General features: G+C 45.0%; 1 protein-coding gene across 3 annotated transcripts; it reads left to right on the forward strand.

Annotated features, from left to right (window-relative positions):
- Window positions 1–3855: 3855 nt before the first annotated feature.
- Window positions 3856–18753, forward strand: LOC147260834 (solute carrier family 2, facilitated glucose transporter member 1-like). Of its 3 annotated transcripts, none has more exons than XM_086205106.1 (15): window positions 3856–4744; window positions 5978–6119; window positions 6245–6373; window positions 8164–8275; window positions 8353–8503; window positions 9877–9978; window positions 10346–10506; window positions 10926–11166; window positions 11255–11417; window positions 11720–11907; window positions 13580–13684; window positions 15516–15614; window positions 15700–15903; window positions 15995–16207; window positions 18173–18753. In XM_086205106.1, the coding sequence occupies exons 2-15, from the start codon at window positions 6074–6076 to the stop codon at window positions 18521–18523; spliced, it is 2265 nt and encodes a 754-aa protein (XP_086061232.1). In that variant the 5' UTR covers window positions 3856–4744; window positions 5978–6073; the 3' UTR covers window positions 18524–18753. The 3 variants fall into 3 exon arrangements, with proteins under 3 accessions (XP_086061232.1, XP_086061234.1, XP_086061233.1); XM_086205108.1 differs by having other exon boundaries at window positions 3861–4744; window positions 15995–16172; window positions 18173–18391; XM_086205107.1 differs by having other exon boundaries at window positions 4648–4744; window positions 5981–6119.
- The last annotated feature ends 7603 nt before the right edge of the window (window positions 18754–26356 follow it).

Below are 26356 nucleotides of genomic sequence, written 5' to 3' on the forward strand. Positions count from 1 at the left end.
AGATGTCAGACTCTTCTGAAGCTGAGACTCAAGTCAGTGAGGATGAGCATCCTTGTAGGTGCTCAAAATGCAGTCAAGGTTTTAGTAACAGAAGGCGTTTGGATAAACACATGAGAACGCACACTGGGGAGAAACCATTCTCATGCTCAGATTGTGGCAGAAGATTTTCAGAGGAGAAACATCTGAACAGACACATTAGAACGCACACTGGAGAGGAACCATTCCCCTGCTCAGTTTGTGGCAAAATGTTCTCAGTTAAGAGACATCTGAAAAGACACATGAGAACACATACCGGAGAGAAACCATTCCCCTGCTCATTTGTGGCACAAGAATGTCAGAAAAGACATATCCGAAAAACCACACGAGAACACACACTGGGGAGAAACCATTCCCCTGCTCAGTTTGTGGAAAAAGATGGTCAGACAGGGGAAATATGAAAAAACACATGAGAACACACTGGGGAGAAACCATTCCCCTGCTCAGTTTTTTTAGTTGCACTAAAAGATTCTTGGTAAAGAGACAACTGAAAAGACACATAAAAAGGCACACTTGGGAGAAACCATTTGTCCAAACATGGCATTGAAGCCATGAAAAAGAGGGGGAAACACAGGTTGAAAGCCAAATAAGTAATGTATTTGACTAAAAAAACACAGCGATAAATCAAAAATGGGCCCAGGTGCTTCCAACTAGGAGGAATGAACAGCTCCCCATCCTCCAGATACCTGCTGCAACACAAGAAACATCATGAAAGACAAGAGATTCCGCGTGACCTTTCAGTTAAACGTGTTGGGAGCTAATTTGCAGTATGCACCAAAACCTGGTTACATTTGGATGTTGCAAAAATACATCCCTGCAATTCTTCAAAACAATTAATAATACAAGAACACACATTAGGTTGTTTTGCACTGGACTGGTCCTTTAAGAGATTCACAGGATTTTGAACACCACTCTGGATTTTTCAGGAGGCCAGTGCAGCGAAGCTAAGACTTGGGGGTCTTGCTTCTTTGTTCCTGTCAATATGCATGCACCTGCATTGTGGAGCAGCTGCAGAGTCTTCAACCACTTGTTAGTACAGCCTGATAATAAAGAGTTACAATAGAGCAGTGACATCACTAGATAATGGGTCTCTAAGGGTTTGGGGCCAAGCACAGGAACTTCTGTGTTATCAGGGTTGAACAGTGAAAAGTTATAAGTCATCCAGGCCTTCGTGTCTGGAATGCATGCTTGTAGTTTAGACCAGTGTTTCCCAACCAGGGGTACGCGAGCACATTGCAGGGGGTACGTGGAAAAATTAAGTATTTATTTCCACGATAATAAAAAATATTCTTAGTCATTTCATAAGTCCGTCAATAAAATGGTACGTGTGCGACTTGTTTCCCTGGGGAGACAATAACCTGTGCACAGCCATACCAAAATCACACAGCGGGAACCTGTTTACCTGCAGGCAAACATGGATAAATGGCTGAAACGTCCAGTTGCTGTGGATCCAGGAGGGGGAAAAGAGCCGCCGACAAACGCAAGAAAGATTCCAAACTTGAACCAAGGCAGTACAGTGAAAACTATATTTGATATGGATTCGCTTGGACGTCTGCGGACCCACCGCAGCCTCAGTGCTACTTTTGCGGTGAAGTCCTGGCAAATAACTCCATGAATAATAACAATATCATGATAATATATTAGTATTAATAATGCAGTATTAATAATACAAACATTTACTATAATATTGTTTCTTATATTTATAATTTTTATTGCCTTGAAGGCAACATAATTTTATGTTTAATTTGAGTTAAATAAGAAGATAATGCCTGAATATTAAATGTTCAATTTAAGAAGATGAAATAAAATGACTTGCGTTGAATATTCAGTTGTGTTATGTTCTACTTTTGGAGAATCATGAACACGTATGAGTGAAGGGGTGCTCATGGTGTGACAAAAAGGCTCAAGGGGTACACAAGACAAAAAAGGTTGGGAACCACTGGTTTAGACAACTGCTGGCCTTCATCCAGCTTTATTGATAAATGTGACTGAGTACCATCTGTATGGAGTGTTTCCCAACAATGGGACCTAAAGGAAGCATATAGAAAGTGAAGAGTATCGGCCCCAGCACTGAACCTTGAGGAACACCGTGTTTAACTTTGGTTTCTATAGAAGATTTATCATTAACGTCTGCAAACTGAAGTCAACCTGATGAATACGAGTTAAACCAGTTTAATGTTGTTTGCTTAATGCCAGTGATGGGTGGATGAGGCGTCATGAAGCGTGTCGACACAATGACACACTGTGTTGATACTGTGTCACTGAATACTGACACCTGCTGGACTTTAAACTTCCCTGCAGGCTTGACAGACTGAACTGACACTGATTTGATGACCTGGTGTACACAATAATGTCATTGAAGTCTTTGCATTCATATTGGATCATTCCATGTCTTTAAACAATGTGAAGATGTATCTTAATGTGAAAATCTAAGTGAAAATGGTGGTAATGAGGACGCTTGTGGACTTTTACAAATTTTTATTTCAAAAAATAAGTTTTTCTAACGTTTTCAAATCAAGTCTGTTGCGTTTCTTGCAAGCGATTTCTCCTGCCGTGGAGAACACACGCTCACATGGCCCTGATGATGCCGGCGTGCACAGGAAGTCTTTGGCCAGCAGGAAGAGGCTGGGACAGGCAGTCTGCTGGCTCTTCCAGTGTACCAGAGGATCTTGTGTCCGTCCAATATCTGCTAGTATAGCTGTACTCGCTGTAGCTGCACTTCTTCCAAGTCTCCCCACTTCATCATCCAAGTGCTGCCACAGGTCATCTAAAAGAAAGAAAAAACAAAATTGGCTTTTTAGTACAATTTCCAAAAACAAGCACAGAATGACGAGCAACATGGCCGATGGGGTTGAGATAGCTGTGGTGAAGGTCCGGGCTGGGCCTCGTTGGTGCGCCTGATGACACGCGCACACTCATACCGCAGTCTGGTTACAGCCTCGTCCACCTGGAGGAACCCAAGTGATTTGAATCTGGGGTCCAGAAGTGTTGCTAGGGGCAACACACTCATAGACTCCAGACTGGAAGCAGTGGCTGGGACTCCACGCTTCAGGTGCTCATGTAGGTGTGTGGCTGCCTGTGTGTGCAAGGGTGAAGCGTGACGCTCTCGTGCAAGATAGAGCACGTTCATCATCAGGATGACCTTTGACCCTGACACTCACCTCTCTTCAGACAGCTCCTCTGTAGCTTGATGGAAAGGAGCAAGCACTACAAGTGCTTCTCCTATGGTGGTGAACTCCTCAGCTGTCAGTGGAGTCAAATCTGTCTTTAGAGAGGCCAGAGGTTCCCACACTGGTTCCCTCTCATCATGCAGCCCTGACAGCTGTGTGTGCTGTTCCAGCGTGTTGGCACCTCACTGATGAGTTTCAGGGTTGGCCCTCTCATCTGTTGCTGCACCTGAGCCAGCGTCTCCTTGGCTGTAGTGCTTGATCTCAAGTGTGTGACAGTGTTCCTGGCTTTGTATCTGATGATGGAAGTGTGGGTCTGATCACAGGATTTTCTGACTCCTAGATTCAGACGATGTGCAGTGCAGACTGAGTGGTGAATTTGGAGCTGTCTAGTGGATGCTGTCATGTCTGGTGCTGCGTCGGTCACTAGACACTTCACTTTGTTGGTGATGGCCCAGTCCTCCATCATGCCTCTTTGGACTGGGGCCAAACTGTCAGCAGGGTGACTTGGTGGAAAGTCTTGCACTCCCAACACATTCATTCTCACGAACGCAGTGACAGGTCAGAGCCAAGGGAGCCTCCCTGTCCACAGATGTCCACATGGCAGCTGGACTTCCTTTTTCACTCCTTCCCGTTCCTCCTGGTACTTTTTGGCCACCGTTTGTTTGATGGTCTGAAAATGACACCCAGAGTAAATCAATACATTGAAATTCAAGATGAAATAAACTGGAGATATCAACTACTGCTTTAGATCATCTCCACACAAACCTTTCTGGTTGGCAAACATGAGGCTCAAGGACCTGAACCAGTTCCCTGAACCCTTCACTCTCAACAGTGCTGAGGGGCTGGCAGTCCTTCAGGATGAAATTCAGCAGAGCCTCATCCAGCATCTGCTTCCTGGAAGCTGGATGGTTAAACATGAAGTGGAGAATAAATCAATAATAGTTACTGATTCCGAATTAATGATCCACAAAGCAACTGTGAGAAAGTCAGAGGATGGCTGCATGCCTGAGTTTCTCCCAGGGAACTTCATTGGCCTCAGGAAGGAAGGAGGAACAAATGCCACATTTCTCCTGCAAACAAATAACGTGAACAGTGAACTAAGAGCTACCTTGAAATGAACTGGAATTGGAATGGAACAAGACAAGTCGAAAATCTGAGAGGAACTGGGTGAAACAAGGAGATGGAATAAACACCTTGTTGTCCGACAGGACATCAAAATGGTCCCACAGGGCAGAGAGCTGGCGTCCCCCTGGAGCTGCTCCACGATCCTCAGAGACGTCCACGAGGAAGAACTACATCGTTTCAGCAGTTGCGTCCTGTTGACGGATGCGCTTCCCTATGAGCACAGTTGGGTTGAGTCGACGCAGTTCACGCATCGGTCACGTGATTGTTGGAAAGCTGTAGGCGCACCGACGCGGAGATCGCTCTGTGAGTTCGGCGCGCACTCGGTGTTGCGTGACCCATCACCACAGGGCGGCCTGGTCTCGATGTGGCCTGTCCAAACTCCTGAGACAGAGCATCGTGGGATAAAGTCCTTGGTAAGTGCGTTGTCTTCTGTTTGTTTCGGGTTCATATCGGCGGTGGAGGTTCGTCGAGGGGCTTCAAGTTCCGGACATATCGACGGTACTCGTTCTTTGCCGACGTCACCTCGGCACTAGCATGGCTAAAGTTCCCTCAGTAACAAGGCACTGGAGCAGGAATGTGGGGTCCCGGTGACTGACAGTCAACAACCTTGGCGCTCTCCTCCTTCGAGCGTTGGCGCTTCGCGAAGGTTCAGCAGTAAATACCTGAATGACATGTGGCAACCTCACTGATGTCCGAGCCGTAAATACTGCAGTATATGAAGGTACATGTACTGCAGTGAGCTTGAACGAGCTTCGTCCTCGAGCCTCAGGAGTGTGACGAAAAATGTGCTCATTGTTTAAAAAAAGAGAGAGAGAAGAACCGGTTGGCGGGTAACCAGATACATGTGGGATAAGTTCTGGTCCTGAGAAGGGACGGAAGCGTGGAGGCCAGCTGGTTGTTGTCAGGAGGAGAGAACGTTCAGCTGGAGAAATGAACGCTAAACTAGACCCTGATCAACGGCAGAAAGCCAGCATTTACCACACTTTCATTGGTGAGCACGCGACTGGATGGTTCCTGTTGTCATGGACAACGTAAGAACAACTCCTGGGTGCCACCTGCACTCTCCGTCATTGATAGTGGCGTTGAGTCAAGGTGAACTGATGCAGAGGAGCGTTCACATGGTTTAACCTGTGATGCTGAATCACTGTGGTGTGTAAAATGACCACAATCGCTACTGCGTTAACATGTTCTTACCATTTTATGAGTCTTTGCTTGATGAAATGATAGTAAACAATTACTTTTGGCTCCTTGTCTGTTCTGGTGCCAACGCACAGACTCATGGAGAAGAGCAGAACTCCCCTGTGAACAGAGGAGTTCTGCTCCGTCCACACTAGCACAGGAGTTAGAGGCTCCAGTTCCTGCTACTCAGAGCAGGACTCCAACTCATAGTCGACCAGCTCTCCTATCAGCCACTGTGGCCCTGATCTGTGCAATGATTGAAGCTCAGAACGTCAGACTCAAGGCTGTACGTGGTGAGGATGACAGTGTTGGATGGCGTTCGCCTCATTTTACAGGTGCACTGTGTGTACAGCATGTCATGTACCGTCATGAAATGGTTGGAACTGTTGGTTGCTGTGTAGCGTGGCTCCTGGCTGGAACCAAGTTTGACTTTGGCCTGTCTTCATGCGCGTGTCTGCTCTGTTCAGCAGGTGCTCTTCACATCTGATCACTGTGACTTGGTCGATCCAGAGAGAAAGCAACCGTCCCTCCCACCCTCCTGCTCCTGACCCTCCTTCCTCACCATGAATGAAGTCCATGTGGTCAGAGAGGGCTGGCTCCACAAACGAGGTAAAAAGTACGAGGTACAAACGCTGCTCGCTCAGTCCAGCAGAGGGAGACTGGTGAGCTCAGTGTGGTCCTGTTTACCGCACCAAGTTTCATGAGACATCTCTCTGCTCATTTGTCTTCCTCAGGTGAGTACATCAAGACGTGGCGGCGGAGGTACTTTATCCTCAAGAGTGACGGCTCCTTCATCGGTTACAAGGAGAAGCCGGAACTGAGCGATCGGACTTGGCCACCTCTCAACAACTTCTCCCTGGCAGGTCAGTTGTTTAGATGTTGAACATTTTGGTTCTCATTGTGCCTCCAGTTAGTTGGATGTTTTTACTTCAGTTTAGATGGAATCCAATCTAGGGGTGGAACGGAAGACCCAAACCTGGGCAGCCGAGGTGCAACGAAACTTGAATGCTCCTCTGTCCTTCTTTTATTCAGCAGTGGTTCAGACGACTGGCTGGTGGAGAACATTTAGTCTCCTTTTCAAACAAAGAGAGAGTTGGGATTTTCTGTCAGATAAGTGGGAACTTTGAAACTGTTTCTGGAGACAGACGAAAATACCAGGGGATACGACCACGACGGTAAGAGGAGCTCTGAGAGAGAGCTGACGGTCCACAGACAGGCTGTGCCCTGAATGAACCCCTGGTGCTGTTGACCACCCAACAACATGCTGATACGATGCTGTCATCAAGTAAAACCAGCAGGCCAGTGTGGAGCTTTTCTTGGGATCGAGGTCCTTCAAGAGTGCGTCAGATCATCAGTTTAGGAGTTAGACAGACCGTTGAAGGGGAGGCGCAATTTGTTTTGATCAGTTGCTCGATATTTTTCCAGGGGAGACGTCAACAATTGTTCCCACTATTCAGTGAGTTCTGCTTTCATGTCAATCTGCTCCCAGCAGCGGCGCAGGTGTCTAAGACCTCAAGATAAGTAAAACCCTCACTCGGACAAAAACCTGGGTATTTTCTCATGTCGCTGGTCAGCAGCAACTTGCTGTGATTCCAAGTCACGGGTCTTTGGTAGCGTCTGTTGCTGCTGCAGTTGTCTGGTTCAAGCTGCCATTTGTTGTTGTGCAGCGCTCATATGTGTCCAGAGGGGGGGTTGGTCTTGCAGCATTTGTCCTGCCCCTCCTCCACTGTGATTGGACAACACAAACTCTCTGAAATGTAAGGCGAGAGACCTCTCCAGAAACACAGAAAACCAAAATGAAAAAGTGGAACCCAGCTGTCACCACCTTGTGTGGGACAGCGCTGATGCAGGTAAAACACCTCTGCCGAGTCCATGCATCCACACAGGAATTATTCCTGGGTCGTTACACACGTAGGGTTTCCCAGTTTAAAAAACTGTTGGAATTCAACGTCACGAACGCCATGAAACTCTCATCCATTAAAAAATCCCAGTGGATTTGATGCCTGTAGATATTGAGAGTTGAGTCAAGGGAACCTTGTAAAGCTGCGTGAGGTCTGCCACTGCTGAACAACTCCACACCCACAGCCACTCAGGCCGTCCCAGCCTGCTGACACACAAATCAGACTTGGCTCCTTTTTGACCCCAACTGGTCCCCCAACCTGTGGCTCATCTGCAGGGAGGAGAGCTTTGCCTTGCCGGGGTGCCAGTCAGCACTCTGTCACGTCCCACTGAGTCGATTTGAGCAACAGCTCATGAGCCACTCAGCCAGTCACAACCTGTTGGTGATCCCAGCAGGTTTGGTGTCCAGCTGCTGCAGTGCTGACCACAATGGTGACTGGCAGGCATAAATCAGCTGATTCTGTTCCACCTGCTTTAAACCATGCTGGAGGATGTCCAGTCCTGGTGCACCTTCATTGGTGGAGGCTTGGCGGTGTGGATGAACAAACGGCGTCAGAGGAAGCCCTGTGTTTGGAAGGTTCCTCTAAAACAGCAGCACTGCACTGGCCTGGCACACTGGTTGATGGTGATGGAAGCCCAGCAGGTGGTCCTGGGCTGTGGTGCTGACGCAGGAGTCGCTAACCCGTCTGGACATCAGACGTTTGTGTCATTCATGCATCAATCATTCATGTCGCTTGGGTTTTCTCCCGCCCAGAATGCCAGCTCATGAAGACTGAAAAACCCCGACCCAACACGTTTGTCATCCGTTGCCTGCAGTGGACCACTGTCATTGAATGCACCTTTCACGTGGACAGCAATGACGAGAGGTAAGAAGGACTGAAGAATGTGGTAATAATGAAACTCGGTTCATTTGTTTGAGGCCGGCATGTTCACGTGCTCCTAGAGAGGAATGGATGCGAGCAATCCAGGCTGTGGCCAACGGTCTGAAGATGCGAGAACAGGAGGAAGAGGAGCCGATGAATGTGTTCGGCTCCCCCAGCCAGAGCAGCCTGGAGGATGCGGAGGCGGCCACGTCCAAGAGCCGCAACAAAGTGGTAAGAAGATCTGTGGTCGTGGACGATGGAGGTGGAGGGAGCTGACCCAAACATCAGCTAGAAGGGTCTTTGTTTTCCTTGGACCAGTTTGTTTCCTGTTCATGGTGGTTCTTTAATGTTAGCTTCCTTCAGGGCTGTCATTGTGTGTCTGGTGATTGTGATCATCTGGCTTTGCTAAGATGAGGGGCCTGGAGGCTGTAAATGTGGGGGATCTGGATGAATTAGCATTGCTTCCTCTGCAGAGTTGTGTGCTGAAGAGGTTCATGTCAAAGCCCAGCAACGTATCTCTGCAGAGCCAACGTTCTTTTGATTCAGTCGATAGATTTGAAAATAGAAACTTGACGGCAGGTAAGTCAATACCTCATCCAGAGGTGTGGCAACCAAACCAGGAAGTATTCCAGAGTGATTTATGTGTTATCTTCCAGGGGTGAAAAGTCCAAATCCTGCTGAAGTCATTTTGACTTGAGTTACCCAACACCTGCATGAAAATATAGAAAACCCTCACGGGTTCTCTCCGGTGCTCCGGCTTCCTCCACAGTCCAAAGACATCAAGAGGGACCAGGTTAATACAGACTCTAAATTGACCGTAGGCGTGGCTGGGAGAGCCAATGGTTGTCTGTCTCTATGTGTTGGCCCTGCCATGGACTGGTGACCTGTCCAGGGGGAAGGCTGCTGGGATAGGCAGTGGGTCCCAGGGACTGGGGCACCGTACATGTGTGTATGTGGACATACTTACAGACATGCACATGTGTGTGCGTGTTCATGCGATAAATGTGAATGAACACGCTGTCGTTCAGCATTCAGCAAAATGTGATGATGTAACCTGAGTAAAATGAAATGATGCATTCCCAGTATGACCAGTCCCCCATCATCAGTGGCCTGACTGGACTGGTCACCAGTGCAAACTCTTTATTTCCTGTGAGCATGAAGCTTGATGAGCATCAGACGTCCCCTTGAGGACGGTGACGCTTCCTCTGAGACTCAGACGAGCGTCATGAGAGCGGTGGTGGCTTCTTCATTGCGCCGTCATGTAAATGACAGGGAACTCTTCCTCAGTCAGGGAAGCTTGGTGTCTATATCAGCTTTTTATCAAATATATTGTTTGAATTGTGTGATTATTTTATGAAATAAAGGATACAGAATTTACATATTTATGTTATATTTCTTTATTTTTGGTTGATGCAGTTGCTCAGACATGAATGAATGAATCACTAAAAGAGCTTGTTAGTTGTCCGTACACGCTTGTTAGTTGTCCGTACACAGGAAAGTTATGTCTATCAACCACTGACCTTCATGGTGTCCATCATTAAAAATCCCTTTACGAGCCCAGACTTTGTGTTAACTTTGTCTGTTTCTTCTTTCTCCCTCTCCAGGAAAAACAGGTCACAGGTTACCTGCTGTTCTCTCTGGCCACCGCCGTCATCGGCTCTCTGCAGTTTGGTTACAACACTGGAGTCATCAACGCTCCAGAGCAGGTAGGGGACTGCGTTCCTGGTGTGAGCTGCTCTCAGTCTTAACACGTCAAAGAAATCCCAAGAACCCCTAAGAAATGAGAGCAGAGGAAGAGATCTGATCAGGCTCCTCCACGGAGGCTCCTCCACGGAGGCCCCTCCACGGAAGCTCCTCCACGGAGGCTCCTCCACGGAGGCTCCTCCACGTGATGTTCCATACCTTCACATCAATAACACCCAAACAATTCTGCTGTATTTACATATTCATTACGAATGAAGCATTTCTGTGTCTAAAAACGGACAAATAAAACAGAGGTCAAACCTGTTGACACATTTGTTTGTTCATTTGCTTGTCTGTTCATTTGGATTGCAACTCTCTCTCCAACTCCAGAAACTCAGATCCTTCTTCAATGATACTTGGTTGGAGCGCTACGGCGAGGCCATCAGCCCAGGGGTCTGCACCATCGTCTGGAGCATCACTGTTTCCATCTTTAGTGTTGGCGGCATGGTGGGCTCTTTCAGCGTGGGCTTCATGGCAAACCGATTTGGCAGGTGGGGAAGGAAACTTGTTAATTTGTTCGATCATTTACACACAAAAAACAAATAATATTTTCAAGTGAGGTTTAAAAGTATCTGTATAACAGTATTACTACACCGGTGTGCTTCAGTCGTAGCGCCACCACTCTAGATGGAGTTTAGATTTTCACAAGATGCCTCCAAAGTTCCCCACAGTTGTTACTTCTTTGTTTGAGCCAGCACCACACCACTCTTCCTGTTCCATCTGGTGATGAGATGATGATGGTGATGATTAGGGTTCAGATTTCCAGAACGTCAGACTAGGATTACACCATCCTTCCTCCTTCACTTGCTTTCTGTGGTATGCATCAGTTTAGAGATTGTAAGATTTCATCTGACATTCCTCTGGGCTATGATTGTTCCTGGTCTGGTTCTGGGCTGGTCCTGCATTCCAGGCGTCGCTCCATGTCTCTGGTCAACTGTCTGGCCGTGATTGGTGGCCTCCTCATGGGTTTCTCCACCATCTGTTCGTCCTATGAGATGGTGATTGCCGGTCGCCTCGTCATTGGCCTGTTCTGTGGTTTCTTTACCGGCTTGACTCCCATGTATGTGGGCGAGGTGTCACCCACGCCCCTCAGAGGGGCCTTTGGAACCCTGCACCAGCTTGGGGTGGTGGTGGGCATCCTGATAGCTCAGGTGAGAACTTCGCACTCCTAATATGGCATAGATTAGATTAGTTTTACAAGAATTTATAGATAGTGTTTAACCCTATCTTACTGTGTAGATCTGTGGTCTGGAGGCTCTCCTGGGCTCTCAGCAGCTGTGGCCCCTGCTGTTGGCCCTCACAATAGCCCCCGCTGTGCTGCAGTGTATCCTGCTGCCCTTCTGCCCTGAGAGCCCCCGCTTCCTGCTTATCAACCTCAACCAGGAGGAGCAGGCACGTAAAGGTACACACCAGGACTACAGTGCTAGTCATTGCTGCAACTACTGAGTTGGACTATAGTTTTACTGCTGCTTCTAGCACAAATACTACCAAAGATACTCCTGCAACTAGTGACAATACCACTGCTTTTATTGATGATGGTACTGCCTCCAGTGGGTTGGAGCTGTATCTTGTATTGATACTGTGACAAGATGTCAGCAAACGAGGGTCTGAGACCTTCCCTAGTATCAAGAATCTGTCCATGTGTTAAAGGTTCTAGTGGGCTGCACCAGATTTACAGAGTGTTTGTGTGAATGGTTTTTAAAGTGTTGGTGCGTCTCTGCGGTTCGGATGATGTCAGTAAAGACCTGCAGGAGATGAAGGAGGAAAGTGCCAAGATGGCCCTGGAGAAGAAGGTGACCATTCCGGAACTGTTCCGCTCAGCAGCATATCGCCAGCCCCTCCTCATCGCCGTCATGCTGCAGTTGTCTCAGCAGCTGGCAGGCATCAATGCTGTGAGTGTCTCCCTCTCTTTCAAGTCAAGTCAGGTTTATTTGTACGGTGCCAAACCCCAACCAAATTCTGTCCTGACTCTTCTACTCCAAGTAGAGCAGGTCCAGCACCTCCCTCCTTCAATGAACGTCCACCCAACAATTTTCCATCAGGCAGGAAGGTGGAGCAGATCCAGGATCAGTGGGGACTGAGAGAGAGCAGGAGAGCAGGACAGAGACAAAGACAGAGAATGGAGGAAGACAGAGAGACAGAAGGAAAGAGAGGGACAGAGATAAAGAGGGAGAGAAAGGAGGAGAGACTGATGGACAGAGACAAAGACAGAGAATGGAGGAAGACAGAGAGACTGAAGGAAAGACAGGGACAGAGATAAAGAGAGAGAGAAAGGAGGAGAGACTGATGGACAGAGACAAAGACAGAGAATGGAGGAAGACAGAGACAGAAGGAGAGAGAGGGAAAGAGAGAAAGAGAGGAGGAGAGACTGATGGACAGACGGGGACGTGAGCAGGTGGGAGCTACAGGTGGCAGCTGGAGCCTCTTCAGGTCTGCAGCCTCCTCCAGCAGCACCAGGATCTGGGATGAGGGGAGAAGAAGAGGAGTTAGTAACACGTCTGAGGACAGGAGGAGGAGAGAGAAGCCAGTGCATCATGGGAGATCCAGCAGTCTGAACCTATAGCAGCAGTCTAAGGGCCAGCCTAAGCAGTCCTGACTATAAGCCTGATCAACAAGGAGGTCTTAAGTCTGCTCTTAAACCTAGAGAGGGGTCTTGGTCCTGGGACTGGAACTGGGAGACGGTTCCACAGGAGGGGAGCCTGATAGCTGAAGGCTCTGGCTCCATCTACTGTTAGAACTCTAGGAACCAGCAGGAACCCTGCATCCTGGGAGTGAAGGGTTCTAGCTGGATCATAGGGGACTAGGAGCTCTGTCAGGGATGAAGGAGCCTGGTTGTGAGGACTTTTATAGTAGAAGAAGAATTTTAAATTCTGTTCTGAATTTGACAGGGAGCCATGCAGAGAAGCCAGTCCAGGAGAGACCTGGTCTCTGCTACCAGTTCTTTCACACACATACACACACACACACACACACACACACACACACACACACACACCACACACACACACACACTTATAGAACTCAATGTTACCAAATTGTTGAAGCGTGAGACTGAATTTATTTATTACCTCAAACCAGAACCAGAGGAAGGTCAGTCCCAGGTACCAGCTGCAGTAACTGGTTCTAGTGGGTTTGATGTGTTGGTAGCATATTTTACTGTTATTGCCTCACCACCCTGGTCCACACCACAGACCGAGTCAAGAGTGCAGCTTCCACTGCAGTTTAGTTGGACAATCAAGGCCAGTTCAGAGCCCCTGAACTCTTGGTTGGATGATCGGTTCTTCTTCAGGATTACCTGTCAAACTGTTTGCTAACTGCTTTACATGTGCTTTGAGTTGCAGGAAATCAATCGTTATTTAACCTTAAGTTGTCAGTAAACAATCAATCACCCATGGGTGTAGGCCTAGTTGATGTTACCCAGAGTGGCCAGCAAGGTGGAGGGGAGGAGGGAGGAACAACCAGCTCTGTGTTGGTAAATGATATGAAGGGTGTTAAATACAGTTAGCATGTCACTGAATCGGTAACGTTTTGGTGTCCTCTCTCCCTCTGCATTGTGTTCCTCAGGTGTTCTACTACTCCACCGGGATCTTTGAAAGTGCTGGTGTGAAGCAACCCATCTACGCCACCATTGGCGCAGGCATCGTCAACACCATCTTCACTGTTGTTTCTGTGAGTAAAGTGCAGTTGGTTTGAGACACAGGATACATGAACAAGGAAGAACCCATTTAATGGCAATGGTACGTCCATTGGAACACTAGTTGGCACTGTGCCCCCTTACAGATCAAGTGGGTTGATTCCCAACCACATTATCCAGGTCTGACCTTGACTTATGATTTCGGTTGACTAACGCCTGAAGCACACCATAAATCAGCGTCAGTTTGGGGGGGGGGACCTGACCTGGTGTGTCTGAAGCTGAGTGTGATGACATGTCCAACAATTCATAAAGATTCAGATTCAGAAAACTATCTTTATCCCTGTGGGAGGGCAATCGTGGTAGCAGAGAGCGGTACAGTGGGTTCCACAACAACATACAATCGGTGACGAAGTGCAGTGGAACGATCTATACGTCCCAGAGTTAGCAACAGTTACCTTGTAAGGGCATGACAGAAGTAGTAGTGCACAATAGATAAGTAGTATATTTACATTATTGTACTAAGTACTTTGCAAATATTGTGGTCTGTACAGGATGAATCGTAGCATGAATAGAGTATAAATACAGCTGCAGCACATACAGGAAGTACAGGCATACACTCGGTGTAGGACAAGTGGCCAGTGGCGGTCTTGTGGGTGGTACCAGGGGTCAGAGTGCAGGGAGGTCAGAGTTCAGGAGGAGGACAGCCTGGGGGACAAGGGGATCTCCTCCTCTGGGTCATGCAGACACCGGAGTCTGGGACCAGATGGCAGCCTCTCGAATGCCGGGAAGAGAGCATGGGAGGGGTCCTTCAGGATCTGGGCAGCCATGCTGTGGACCTGCTGCTCACACACAGCTGTCAGGGAACGAATGGGAAGTCCAGTAATCTTGGAACTCACCTTGACGATGCTATGTAGGCAGTTCGAAGCGAAGTAAAATCTGGTCAACTGACGTAAGTTTATCTTGAAGACGTTTCACCTCTCATCGAGAGGCTTCTTCAGTTCTAGTGAAGAGTGTGAAACTCCAGCTTATAAACCTATGTGGGAGTGGTCAGTGCTATTGTGGTGGAAACGACCCTCCCCGAGACTCACCTGGCCTCTCCAAACGACAGTCGTTGTGCGGTGTCAGGGAGTTTCAGGGGTGGTCGTTAGGGGGTTTCACCGACCACTCAGATGCTAATGGGCTGTGCTGGCATCAGCCGTTCCACATGGGTCTTTCAGCTGAACTCTTTGGGGAAGCTTTGAAAGGACTTGGTTGTAAATAGGTGAAAGGAAATGTCGCAGTCCACCTCCTCTGTTCAAAGACAATAACGACATTTCACTTGACATTTCCTTTCACCTATTTACAACCAAGTCCTTTCAAAGCTTCCCCAAAGAGTTCAGCTGAAAGACCCATGTGGAACGGCTGATGCCAGCACAGCCCATTAGCACCTGAGTGGTCGGTGAAACCCCCTAACGACCACCCCTGAAACTCCCTGACACCGCACAACGACTGTCGTTTGGAGAGGCCAGGTGAGTCTCGGGAGGGTCGTTTCCACCACAATAGCACTGACCACTCCCACATAGGTTTATTAGCTGGAGTTTCCACACTCTTCACTCGAACTGAAGAAGCCTCTCGGATGAGAGGTGAAACGTCTTCAAGATAAACTTACGTCCAGTTGACCAGATTTTACTTCGCTTCGATCTACGATGACCTGGATGAATGAGAACCTACACAGACATATGTAGGCAGTTCTTCTCCTGCAGGTTGATGGAGTGGAACCAGCAGACCACTGAGAACCATAAGACTAATTCAATAAATGTGAAGGAGCAGGTCAGAAGGATCTTGCTGCTGACAGAGAAATCAGTCCTCCTTGTCTTGGTCCAATAGCTCTTCCTGGTGGAGAAGGCGGGACGAAGGACTCTGCACCTCCTGGGTCTTGGGGGAATGGCAGTCAGTGCTCTGCTAATGACTGTGGCACTCTTGCTGGTGAGTTGAGCACTCATGCACACAGATGCAGAACACAATTCAGTGGCAATGTCTCATGTCTCTGTCTTTCCATCCATGTGAGCAGAAGAGCAACCCTGCCATGAGCTACGTGGCCATCTTGGCTGTCATGCTCTTCGTTGCCATGTTTGGACTGGGCCCTGGGCCAATCCCATGGTTCATTGTTGCTGAGCTCTTCTCCCAGGGACCTCGCCCAGCAGCTATGGCTGTGGCTGGCTGCTGCAATTGGACATCTAACTTCCTGGTTGGAATGAGCTTCCCCAAATTAGTGGTGAGGTTCTTGGGTTAACCCTAACCCTCTTGCTGGTTTTCCTCTCTGTCTTGCTTCTAACATTTTAATGGGTGTCTCTCTCTGTCCTCAGGAGCTATTAGAGCATTGGGTCTTCCTCATCTTCACTGGCTTTCTCATCTTCTTCTTCATCTTCACCTTCCTAAAAGTCCCAGAGACCAAGGGAAAGACGTTTGACGAGATCGCCCGCAGCTTCGGCCCGCCTCCCGCCTCCTCATCGGTTGAGGACCCCCCTGCCCCTGCCAGTTTTGGTAGGACACTTTCCACCTCACCGGTGAAAGAGAAGGTACCACTGGTTGTAGCCCCAGTGGCAGCGCCACCCCCCACAGCTGAAACCACACCCCTTGAAGATAAATCAACCCCACCTGTGCAGGAGAGTGTGTAGAGTAGCCGGACATAAAGATTGAACAGATATGAGGTTATAAATGATGGAAAAACACAATCACTATGAAACAGTAGAAGTATGATTTGATCAGACACCAACATGGCCGCCGCTGCCACTGCAGGATTAGTTTATAGGCTTTGACTGTGAAAAGGTTGTTGAATTTTCTGCCACATTTCCTTCTTTTAAATCCTCCTGTCGTTGAAGTGTGCAGTTGCTGTACGATAGTGAAATCTACATCCCTTAGAATTCAGCTCCGCGCTCCAGAGAGGGTTTCAGGTGTGGTACCAGGCACTTGTCCATGTCAACAGGCTTCGCCAAGATGAGTCGTTAGCGATGGCAGAGCGAAGGAACGTTTCATCTGCCTTGATTCTCATCAAGCACATCTTAAATTCATGCAGTCCCTTGTTTGTTGCAGTGGATATTTCAGTGCAGTATTTCTGCGTACTAGTAGTGTTACATTTCATTGTGATGTGTTCATTTTGTACTTTACTGTGCTCAGAAGTGTTTTCACTAGATTTTTTTCTTTGACCTCAGCTGTTGTGCATGAACTCCCACACTGGAAAACAAACGCCATAATAGTGAATTACTGCCTGAGAAAAACCTGCCTCAAACATGGCGGTGGTGGTGGTGGTGGGGGTATTAGGGGTCTGTGGCACCTTCATTTTGAGGATCTAAGCTGAAACCTTTTATTGGGGGGGGGGGGCACACCCCTGGTACAGTGGCTTTTCTGCTTTTGTGAGCCAATATTTCTGGAACGGTAGCTGCTTGGTAAAAACATGCTACCAGAGGAGAAAAGGTTCTAGCTTTCTTAAATCGGGTGACATGCAATGAACTGTAAGCCTTCCTTTCTTAAAGAGTAAACTACGAATATTTATTCCAATAGAAATGATAATAGATTCATATCAATTTAGAATTATTCTTATTCTGTTCAGTTGTGATACGTTTGTAGTTCAGTCCTCTATGACTGCTGCACTACTACTTCACCTCACAGCAAGTGCAGCCCCTCCGTCATAAAGACACGACTCCAAACAGATCTGCAACTGGAAGTAAATGCATGTTGGAATCGTTGCTCTGCTTCTTGTCTGGTTCACAATCGTGACTAGAAAGTCTGAGCACACCAGGCGGCTGTTTCAGTGGAGGGAAACCCACTCCAAGGAAAAATCACATGCAATCCAAGTAGAAACTAAATGAGCTCTGAGTGACACAGGAAGTCAAAGTTTAGATGTAACCAGTGAGATGCTATTTTGGCCCTGGTCCAATGCCTGGTCTGGGGCCCCAGGTTTAAAATAGAAAGAGGCCAATTTGATAACCAAGCAGTAACGAGCTCGTCAACAGTTGTTAAGGTAACTGTGCATGATGAACGCAGAGACCTCGGGTTCACTTGGTTTTATCGCCATCCAGGCTTGCGTAGACAGATCGTGCAGCAGCAGCCATCTTGTTCCAAGTGAACGTGACCCATAGTCCAAAGCCATCGAGGGCTGAGCTCCAGATGGTGTGAACAGAAAGAGGACTGAAGGGGACCAGAGAGGGAACAGTGCCCTCCTCCAGCTAACTGATAAATGTGAACTGGAGAAGAGCTGAATTTCCTTTGGTCCACTTTGAGAGGAATGAGTTGAGGTCTTCTATCAAGGACAGTGTGTGTCCACTCTGTAAATCTGCTCTGCTGCCCCCCAGCTCACCCCACTCTTCAGACCACAAGTCACGTCAGAGATGGACACGCGGTACTTCGATGATGAGTTCACGGCGCAGACCATCACTGTCACTCCTCCAGACAAGTGGGAGTGCCCTGACCCACCTGGTCCACCTGTCCTGGGTCATGGGCCGGGACGTACCAACTGACCTATCTGCTGTTTGTTGCTCTTCCAGATGACGGTCTTGACTGCGAGGACCCAGGACAACAAGCAAATTTCCCCCAGTCCTCCTACTGTGCTAGCATCAGAGAGTGAGGTCGTGGCTGCCACACAGACAGACACGAGGCAGGTCCAGCTCCTGGACCAGAAGAACTGTCCTCTAACAAGGTTTTCATCCTGGCGGGATGATCAGTGCCTCGGCTGCTGGCCAGGGTCCACACTACAGCCAGCGCGGCGTGGCCGGGCTGTAGTGTGGACCCTGGACTGGCGTACCTCACACGCTCATCAGCACAACTCCACAACACAAGCAGGACCGATGTCAGACCACAACTGCTGCTGCTTCTCCACACTGGAAAAGTGCCAGTAATTCTCTCCCTTCTAAGGTTTCATGAAAGCCGTACGGCTCCTTGATGATGCTGTGATTGACAGGTTCACATATGAGGTAGGAAGAAGTACAGCAGTTTACTGGCTGCAGGTTGTGTGTGTGGATTTGTTTGTTCTTTCTCCTGTTTGTTTGTTTGGGAGTGCATGGTCATCTTACCCAGAGTGACTGCACTGGAAAAAAAAGTCTGTTCAATTTACATGAAAAAAATATGTACATCGGTTGCACACATTAAAATGATGTTTACCAAAAAATATTTATTTGTGTTGTCGACTCAATCCTTATTTGTTCAAATAACACAACTTTTTCATGTAGATTATAAGTTTTTCTCTTATGTGATGTGTACAAAAGTAACCCATGTTAAACCAACATGACCATGTTGAAGCAATTTGAGTTTTTCACATCAAGTATTTGCAGCATTTTGCGATCTCAGCTTAATTTTTTCAGTAGGTCTCACACTATTAAGTTATAAAGCCTCTGCATACTTTGTGTACCCATCCAACAGAAAATGAAGCTATTTCTGTACATGGATTCATTCAAATGAATTCATGCAGCCGGACCGACTACCAAAATTACTAACATAGAATTTTCAAAACAAAGGAGGCCAGGAGAAAAACATTTCTTTTAACAAGACAAAAAACTGTATTTTGTAGAAGAGTAAAACTTCAACATTGACGCACAAATCCAGTTACTGCTTCCATGACACTAGAAAACCCAATCAGAGCCAAAACCCCCTTGTCAGTAGTATGTAGTAAGTACACCTGTGTACAAAGGCACACAATACACAAACAGAATTCACGCGTCAGAGCAAAGTAGCCTTTTCTTTCACCAGGCTACCACCTGACTATGTTTGAGTACATGGTAAACATCTGTTAACACCCTTAAAACCGTTTGCTTATGACAACAAAACAATTCTACGTGTGAGTGTGTGTACATTATCAATCACACTTGTCAGAAAGTAGCCTTTGTGAGCCAGTAGCCTCTCCTGTCTCAGGGGTGTCAGCAACTGCGTGTAATTAACATGTAGCTGCTATGAACTGAGGCTTTACTTCCAGTGCTTCAAACAGTTTCCTAATGAAAGCAAAGCATCAATTAACAATGACCTCAAAACATCAATGAAGAATGTTCTGTATTCCAACTGTGTTGTCTCAGCATCGTCAAATAGGACAGCAGCTCACTGTTTTGAAGCACTTGGGCTTTCTTGGACAGTGTCGCTGTCAAGCTCCATCCCAACTTTCTGAAACACTTCAAAAGTACCCTTCAGTCCACTGGGGTAGTTGAGGTTCAAAGCGTTGTCGGAACTTTTCAACAGGTCATCATGAATCAGTCAGAAGGACCCCAGAGTCTCCACTGCCCTGTTCTAAATCTTGGGAGGACTCCTTCTAGTTGGTTCAGTAGAATTTATTCAGACCAACAGGAAAGAGTCCAGAGTTCTGGAGATCGTCTCCCTATCCTGGAGTCAGCACACGCAGACGCGTCGTCCCTGGCGTTGGGGCAGGAAGTCCAACGACCTCACTCTCTCTCCAGGTTCATGTGATACAAGGAGGTGCTGATGTGATCGCTTCTGCTTCAAGTGTGTATTTTTGATCTTGTGTTATTTTGCAGGTTCTACTGTCTGACGGCGTGCCAGCACCATCTGTTCCCATCGTAGACTTCTTGTTGCAGCTGTGGAGATCAAACCCTCTCTTCTCCTGATCCACCACCTTGCTCTTGTCTACTTCTGACTCCCACCACTTCCTGCTACTGTCGCAATTCTGTGGACTCTGTTCTGACCTGATTAGCTTGAGGGAGTGACGCTAGCATGAGCTGTTGTGACCTTTCACCTGTCCACTCTGATACAGTCTGGACTGTGCTTCACTGCCTTGTGTTTCCTGCACTCTAGTTGAAGCAAATACATGTATAAATTTAACAGCAGTTGAAGCAAATATATGAATAAATTTAACAGCAGTTGAAGCAAATATATGAAGAAATTTAACTGCAGTTGAAGCAAATATATGTATAAATTTAACAGCAGTTGAAGCAAATATATGAAGAAATTTAACTGCAGTTGAAGCAAATATATGAAGAAATTTAACTGCAGTTGAAGCAAATATATGTATAAATTTAACAGCAGTTGAAGCAAATATATGAAGAAATTTAACTGCAGTTGAAGCAAATATATGAAGAAATTTAACTGCAGTTGAAGCAAATATATGAAGAAATTTAACTGCAGTTGAAGCAAATATATGAATAAATTTAACAGCAGTTGAAGCAAATATATGAAGAAATTTAACTGCAGTTGAAGCAAATATATGAAGAAATTTAACAGCAGTTGAAGCAAATATATGAAAAAATTTAACTGCAGTTGAAGCAAATATATGAATAAATTTAACAGCAGTTGAAGCAAATATATGAAGAAATTTAACTGCAGTTGAAGCAAATATATGAAGAAATTTAACTGCAGTTGAAGCAAATATATGAAGAAATTTAACTGCAGTTGAAGCAAATATATGAATAAATTTAACAGCAGTTGAAGCAAATATATGAAGAAATTTAACTGCAGTTGAAGCAAATATATGTATAAATTTAACAGCAGTTGAAGCAAATATATGAATAAATTTAACTGCAGTTGAAGCAAATATATGAAGAAATTTAACAGCAGTTGAAGCAAATATATGAATAAATTTAACTGCAGTTGAAGCAAATATATGAAGAAATTTAACTGCAGTTGAAGCAAATATATGAAGAAATTTAACTGCAGTTGAAGCAAATATATGAATAAATTTAACTGCAGTTGAAGCAAATATATGAATAAATTTAACAGCAGTTTAAGCAAATATATGAAGAAATTTAACTGCAGTTGAAGCAAATATATGAAGAAATTTAACTGCAGTTGAAGCAAATATATGAAGAAATTTAACTGCAGTTGAAGCAAATATATGAAGAAATTTAACTGCAGTTGAAGCAAATATATGAATAAATTTAACTGCAGTTGAAGCAAATATATGAATAAATTTAACTGCAGTCGAAGCAAATATATGAATAAATTTAACTGCAGTTGAAGCAAATATATGAATAAATTTAACAGCAGTTGAAGCAAATATATGAATAAATTTAACTACAGTTGAAGCAAATATATGAATAAATTTAACTGCAGTTGAAGCAAATATATGAAGAAATTTAACTGCAGTTGAAGCAAATATATGAATAAATTTAACAGCAGTTGAAGCAAATATATGAATAAATTTAACTGCAGTTTAAGCAAATATATGAATAAATTTAACAGCAGTTGAAGCAAATATATGAATAAATTTAACAGCAGTTGAAGCAAATATATGAATAAATTTAACTACAGTTGAAGCAAATATATGAATAAATTTAACTGCAGTTGAAGCAAATATAAGAAGAAATTTAACTGCAGTTGAAGCAAATATATGAATAAATTTAACAGCAGTTGAAGCAAATATATGAATAAATTTAACAGCAGTTGAAGCAAATATATGAATAAATTTAACAGCAGTTGAAGCAAATATATGAATAAATTTAACAGCAGTTGAAGCAAATATGTGAATAAATTTAACTACAGTTGAAGCAAATATATGAATAAATTTAACTACAGTTGAAGCAAATATATGAATAAATTTAACTGCAGTTGAAGCAAATATATGAATAAATTTAACTGCAGTTGAAGCAAATATATGAAGAAATTTAACAGCAGTTGAAGCAAATATATGAAGAAATTTAACTGCAGTTGAAGCAAATATATGAATAAATTTAACTGCAGTTTAAGCAAATATATGAATAAATTTAACAGCAGTTGAAGCAAATATATGAATAAATTTAACAGCAGTTGAAGCAAATATATGAATAAATTTAACTACAGTTGAAGCAAATATATGAATAAATTTAACTGCAGTTGAAGCAAATATATGAATAAATTTAACTGCAGTTGAAGCAAATATATGAATAAATTTAACTACAGTTGAAGCAAATATATGAAGAAATTTAACTGCAGTTGAAGCAAATATATGAAGAAATTTAACTGCAGTTGAAGCAAATATATGAATAAATTTAACTGCAGTTGAAGCAAATATATGAATAAATTTAACTACAGTTGAAGCAAATATATGAATAAATTTAACTGCAGTTGAAGCAAATATATGAATAAATTTAACTGCAGTTGAAGCAAATATATGAATAAATTTAACTGCAGTTGAAGCAAATATATGAAGAAATTTAACAGCAGTTGAAGCAAATATATGAAAAAATTTAACTGCAGTTGAAGCAAATATATGAATAAATTTAACAGCAGTTGAAGCAAATATATGAAGAAATTTAACTGCAGTTGAAGCAAATATATGAAGAAATTTAACTGCAGTTGAAGCAAATATATGAATAAATTTAACAGCAGTTGAAGCAAATATATGAAGAAATTGAACTGCAGTTGAAGCAAATATATGAAGAAATTTAACTGCAGTTGAAGCAAATATATGAATAAATTTAACTGCAGTTGAAGCAAATATATGAAGAAATTTAACAGCAGTTGAAGCAAATATATGAATAAATTTAACAGCAGTTGAAGCAAATATATGAATAAATTTAACTGCAGTTGAAGCAAATATATGAATAAATTTAACTGCAGTTGAAGCAAATATATGAAGAAATTTAACTGCAGTTGAAGCAAATATATGAATAAATTTAACTGCAGTTGAAGCAAATATATGAATAAATTTAACAGCAGTTGAAGCAAATATATGAAGAAATTTAACAGCAGTTGAAGCAAATATATGTATAAATTTAACTGCAGTTGAAGCAAATATATGAATAAATGTAACAGCAGTTGAAGCAAATATATGAAGAAATTTAACTGCAGTTGAAGCAAATATATGAAGAAATTTAACTGCAGTTGAAGCAAATATATGAAGAAATTTAACAGCAGTTGAAGCAAATATATGAAGAAATTTAACTGCAGTTGAAGCAAATATATGAATAAATTTAACTGCAGTTGAAGCAAATATATGAATAAATTTAACTGCAGTTGAAGCAAATATATGAATAAATTTAACTGCAGTTGAAGCAAATATATGAAGAAATTTAACTACAGTTGAAGCAAATATATGAAGAAATTTAACAGCAGTTGAAGCAAATATATGAATAAATTTAACTGCAGTTGAAGCAAATATATGAATAAATTTAACTGCAGTTTAAGCAAATATATGAATAAATTTAACAGCAGTTGAAGCAAATATATGAATAAATTTAACAGCAGTTGAAGCAAATATATGAAGAAATTTAACTGCAGTTGAAGCAAATATATGAAGAAATTTAACTGCAGTTGAAGCAAATATATCAATAAATTTAACTGCAGTTGAAGCAAATATATGAAGAAATTTAACTGCAGTTGAAGCAAATATATGAAGAAATTTAACTGCAGTTGAAGCAAATATATGAATAAATTTAACAGCAGTTTAAGCAAATATATGAAGAAATTTAACAGCAGTTGAAGCAAATATATGAATAAATTTAACAGCAGTTGAAGCAAATATATGAATAAATTTAACTACAGTTGAAGCAAATATATGAATAAATTTAACTGCAGTTGAAGCAAATATATGAATAAATTTAACAGCAGTTTAAGCAAATATATGAATAAATTTAACAGCAGTTGAAGCAAATATATGAAGAAATTTAACAGCAGTTGAAGCAAATATATGATATGTGATATGATATGATATATATAACATTTCAACATGACACTGCATGATGGCAACACTTTTACAATCATCTAAAAACTTTGTCTACCTGGATGAGGTTGAGGAAGTGGAACTGAACCAGGGATTTGTGCAGAAAGTCCCCTGAGAAGAGCCCATCATCTTTGAGTGTCTGGAACACATCCATCCAAGACTGGACACTCTTCCTACGCAGGACCCCCCACTACGATTCTGTCCGTTGATCAGCAGTGCTGCATCCCTAAAGGAGAGAACAGAAGAGAGAACACATCTCTCCCACTTTAGCTTCTCTCCTTCCTGTAGGATCTAGAATCGACTTCAAAGTCCTTCTGCTAACTTATAAGGCTCTCAATGATAAAGCTCCATCCTATTTGAAAGAGCTCATTAGTCCCTACTGTCCGACCAGAGCACTCCGCTCCCAGAATGCAGGTCTTTTAGTGATTCCCAGGATCAATAAAAACAGACTGGGAGGTAGAGCCTTTAGTTACCGGTTCCTTTACTGTGGAACCAGCTCTCTCCATGGGTCAGAGAGGCAGACACTTTAACTACGTTTAAGTCCAGGCTTAAGACTTTCCTCTATGACAGAGCCTTCAGTTAGGACTGGTTCAGGTAGCTCTGAACCATTGATAGCTATGCTGCTACAGGCTTAGACTGCTGGGGGACACATCAGGTTACATGGAGCCCTTCCCTCCTCTCCTCCCCTCCCCTCTCCTCTCCTCCCCTCTCCTCTCCTCTCCTCTCCTCTCCTCTCCTCTCCTCTCCCCTCCTCTCCTCTCCTCTCCTCTCCTCTCCTCTCCTCTCCCCTCTCTCCTCTCCTCTCCTCTCCCCTCCTCCCCTTCTCTCTCCTCTCCCCTCTCTCCTCTCCTCTCCTCTCCTCTCCCCTCCTCCTCCCCTCCTCTCCTCTCTTCTCCTCCCCTCTCCTCTCCACTCCCCTCCTCTCCTCCTCCCCTCCTCTCCTCTCCTCTCCTCTCCTCTCCTCTCCTCCTTGGTGTCTCTCAGTCTCTCTGTGTTTCCACTGATCCACCAGAGCTCCATCTCTCTCCTCCAACCGCCGCCTGCATCGCCCCCCCCCCCTTTTATTCCCTACTGTTACACTGGCCTGCCTCCCCTCCCATGAACCAGTCTACCATCCAGTCCCCCATCAAGCTGGCTTGCTCTCCCTGCCTCCCCTCCCATGAACCAGTCTACCATCCAGTCCCCCATCAAGCTGGCCTGCTCTCCCTGCCTCCCCTTCCATGAACCAGTCTACCATCCAGTCCCCCATCAAGCTGGCTTGCTCTCCCTGCCTCCCCTCCCATGAACCAGTCTACCATCCAGTCCCCCATCAAGCTGGCCTGCTCTCCCTGCCTCCCCGTCCATGAACCAGTCTACCATCCAGTCCCCCATCAAGCTGGCTTGCTCTCCCTGCCTACCCTTCCATGAACCAGTCTACCATCCAGTCCCCCATCAAGCTGGCCTGCTCTCCCTGCCTCCCCTTCCATGAACCAGTCCACCATCCAGTCCCCCATCAAGCTGGCTCGCTCTCCCTGCCTCCCCTTCCATGAACCAGTCCACCATCCAGTCCCCCATCAAGCTGGCTCGCTCTCCCTGCCTCCCCTTCCATGAACCAGTCTACCATCCAGTCCCCCATCAAGCTGGCTCGCTCTCCCTGCCTCCCCTCCCATGAACCAGTCTACCATCCAGTCCCCCATCAAGCTGGCTTGCTCTCCCTGCCTCCCCTTCCAGAAGCTTCCTTCTTCAGCTGTTATTAACATTTCCATGTTTCCTCCATTCTGTGTAATAAACTGTTGTCTTGTCTGTACCAACATCTCCTGCACGTCTGTCCCTCCTGGTGAGGGATCCTCCTCCCCTCCTCACCCTGAGGTTTCTCCCATTTTTCCCTGTTCAAGGTTTTCTATGGAGTTTCTCCTCAGTCGATGTGAGGCTCTGAGGGCAGAGGATGTTGCTATGATGCCATGAAGCCTGGAGACAAACTGGTGGTGAAAACAGGCCACAAAGAAAACTGCCTTGCCTAAATTAAGCTCCCATCTCCCCCATGATGGTCCGTGTGATTTCTCCGCAGGAACATCTGCATGTCCCTGACATGTCTGTTTTCTGTACCTGGGTCGGC

The sequence above is a fragment of the Aulostomus chinensis genome, chromosome 5, assembly GCF_037954235.1.
Source record: "Aulostomus chinensis isolate RoL2024-O1b breed Wild chromosome 5, RoL_Achi_v1.0, whole genome shotgun sequence".
Lineage (NCBI taxonomy): Eukaryota > Metazoa > Chordata > Actinopteri > Syngnathiformes > Aulostomidae > Aulostomus > Aulostomus chinensis.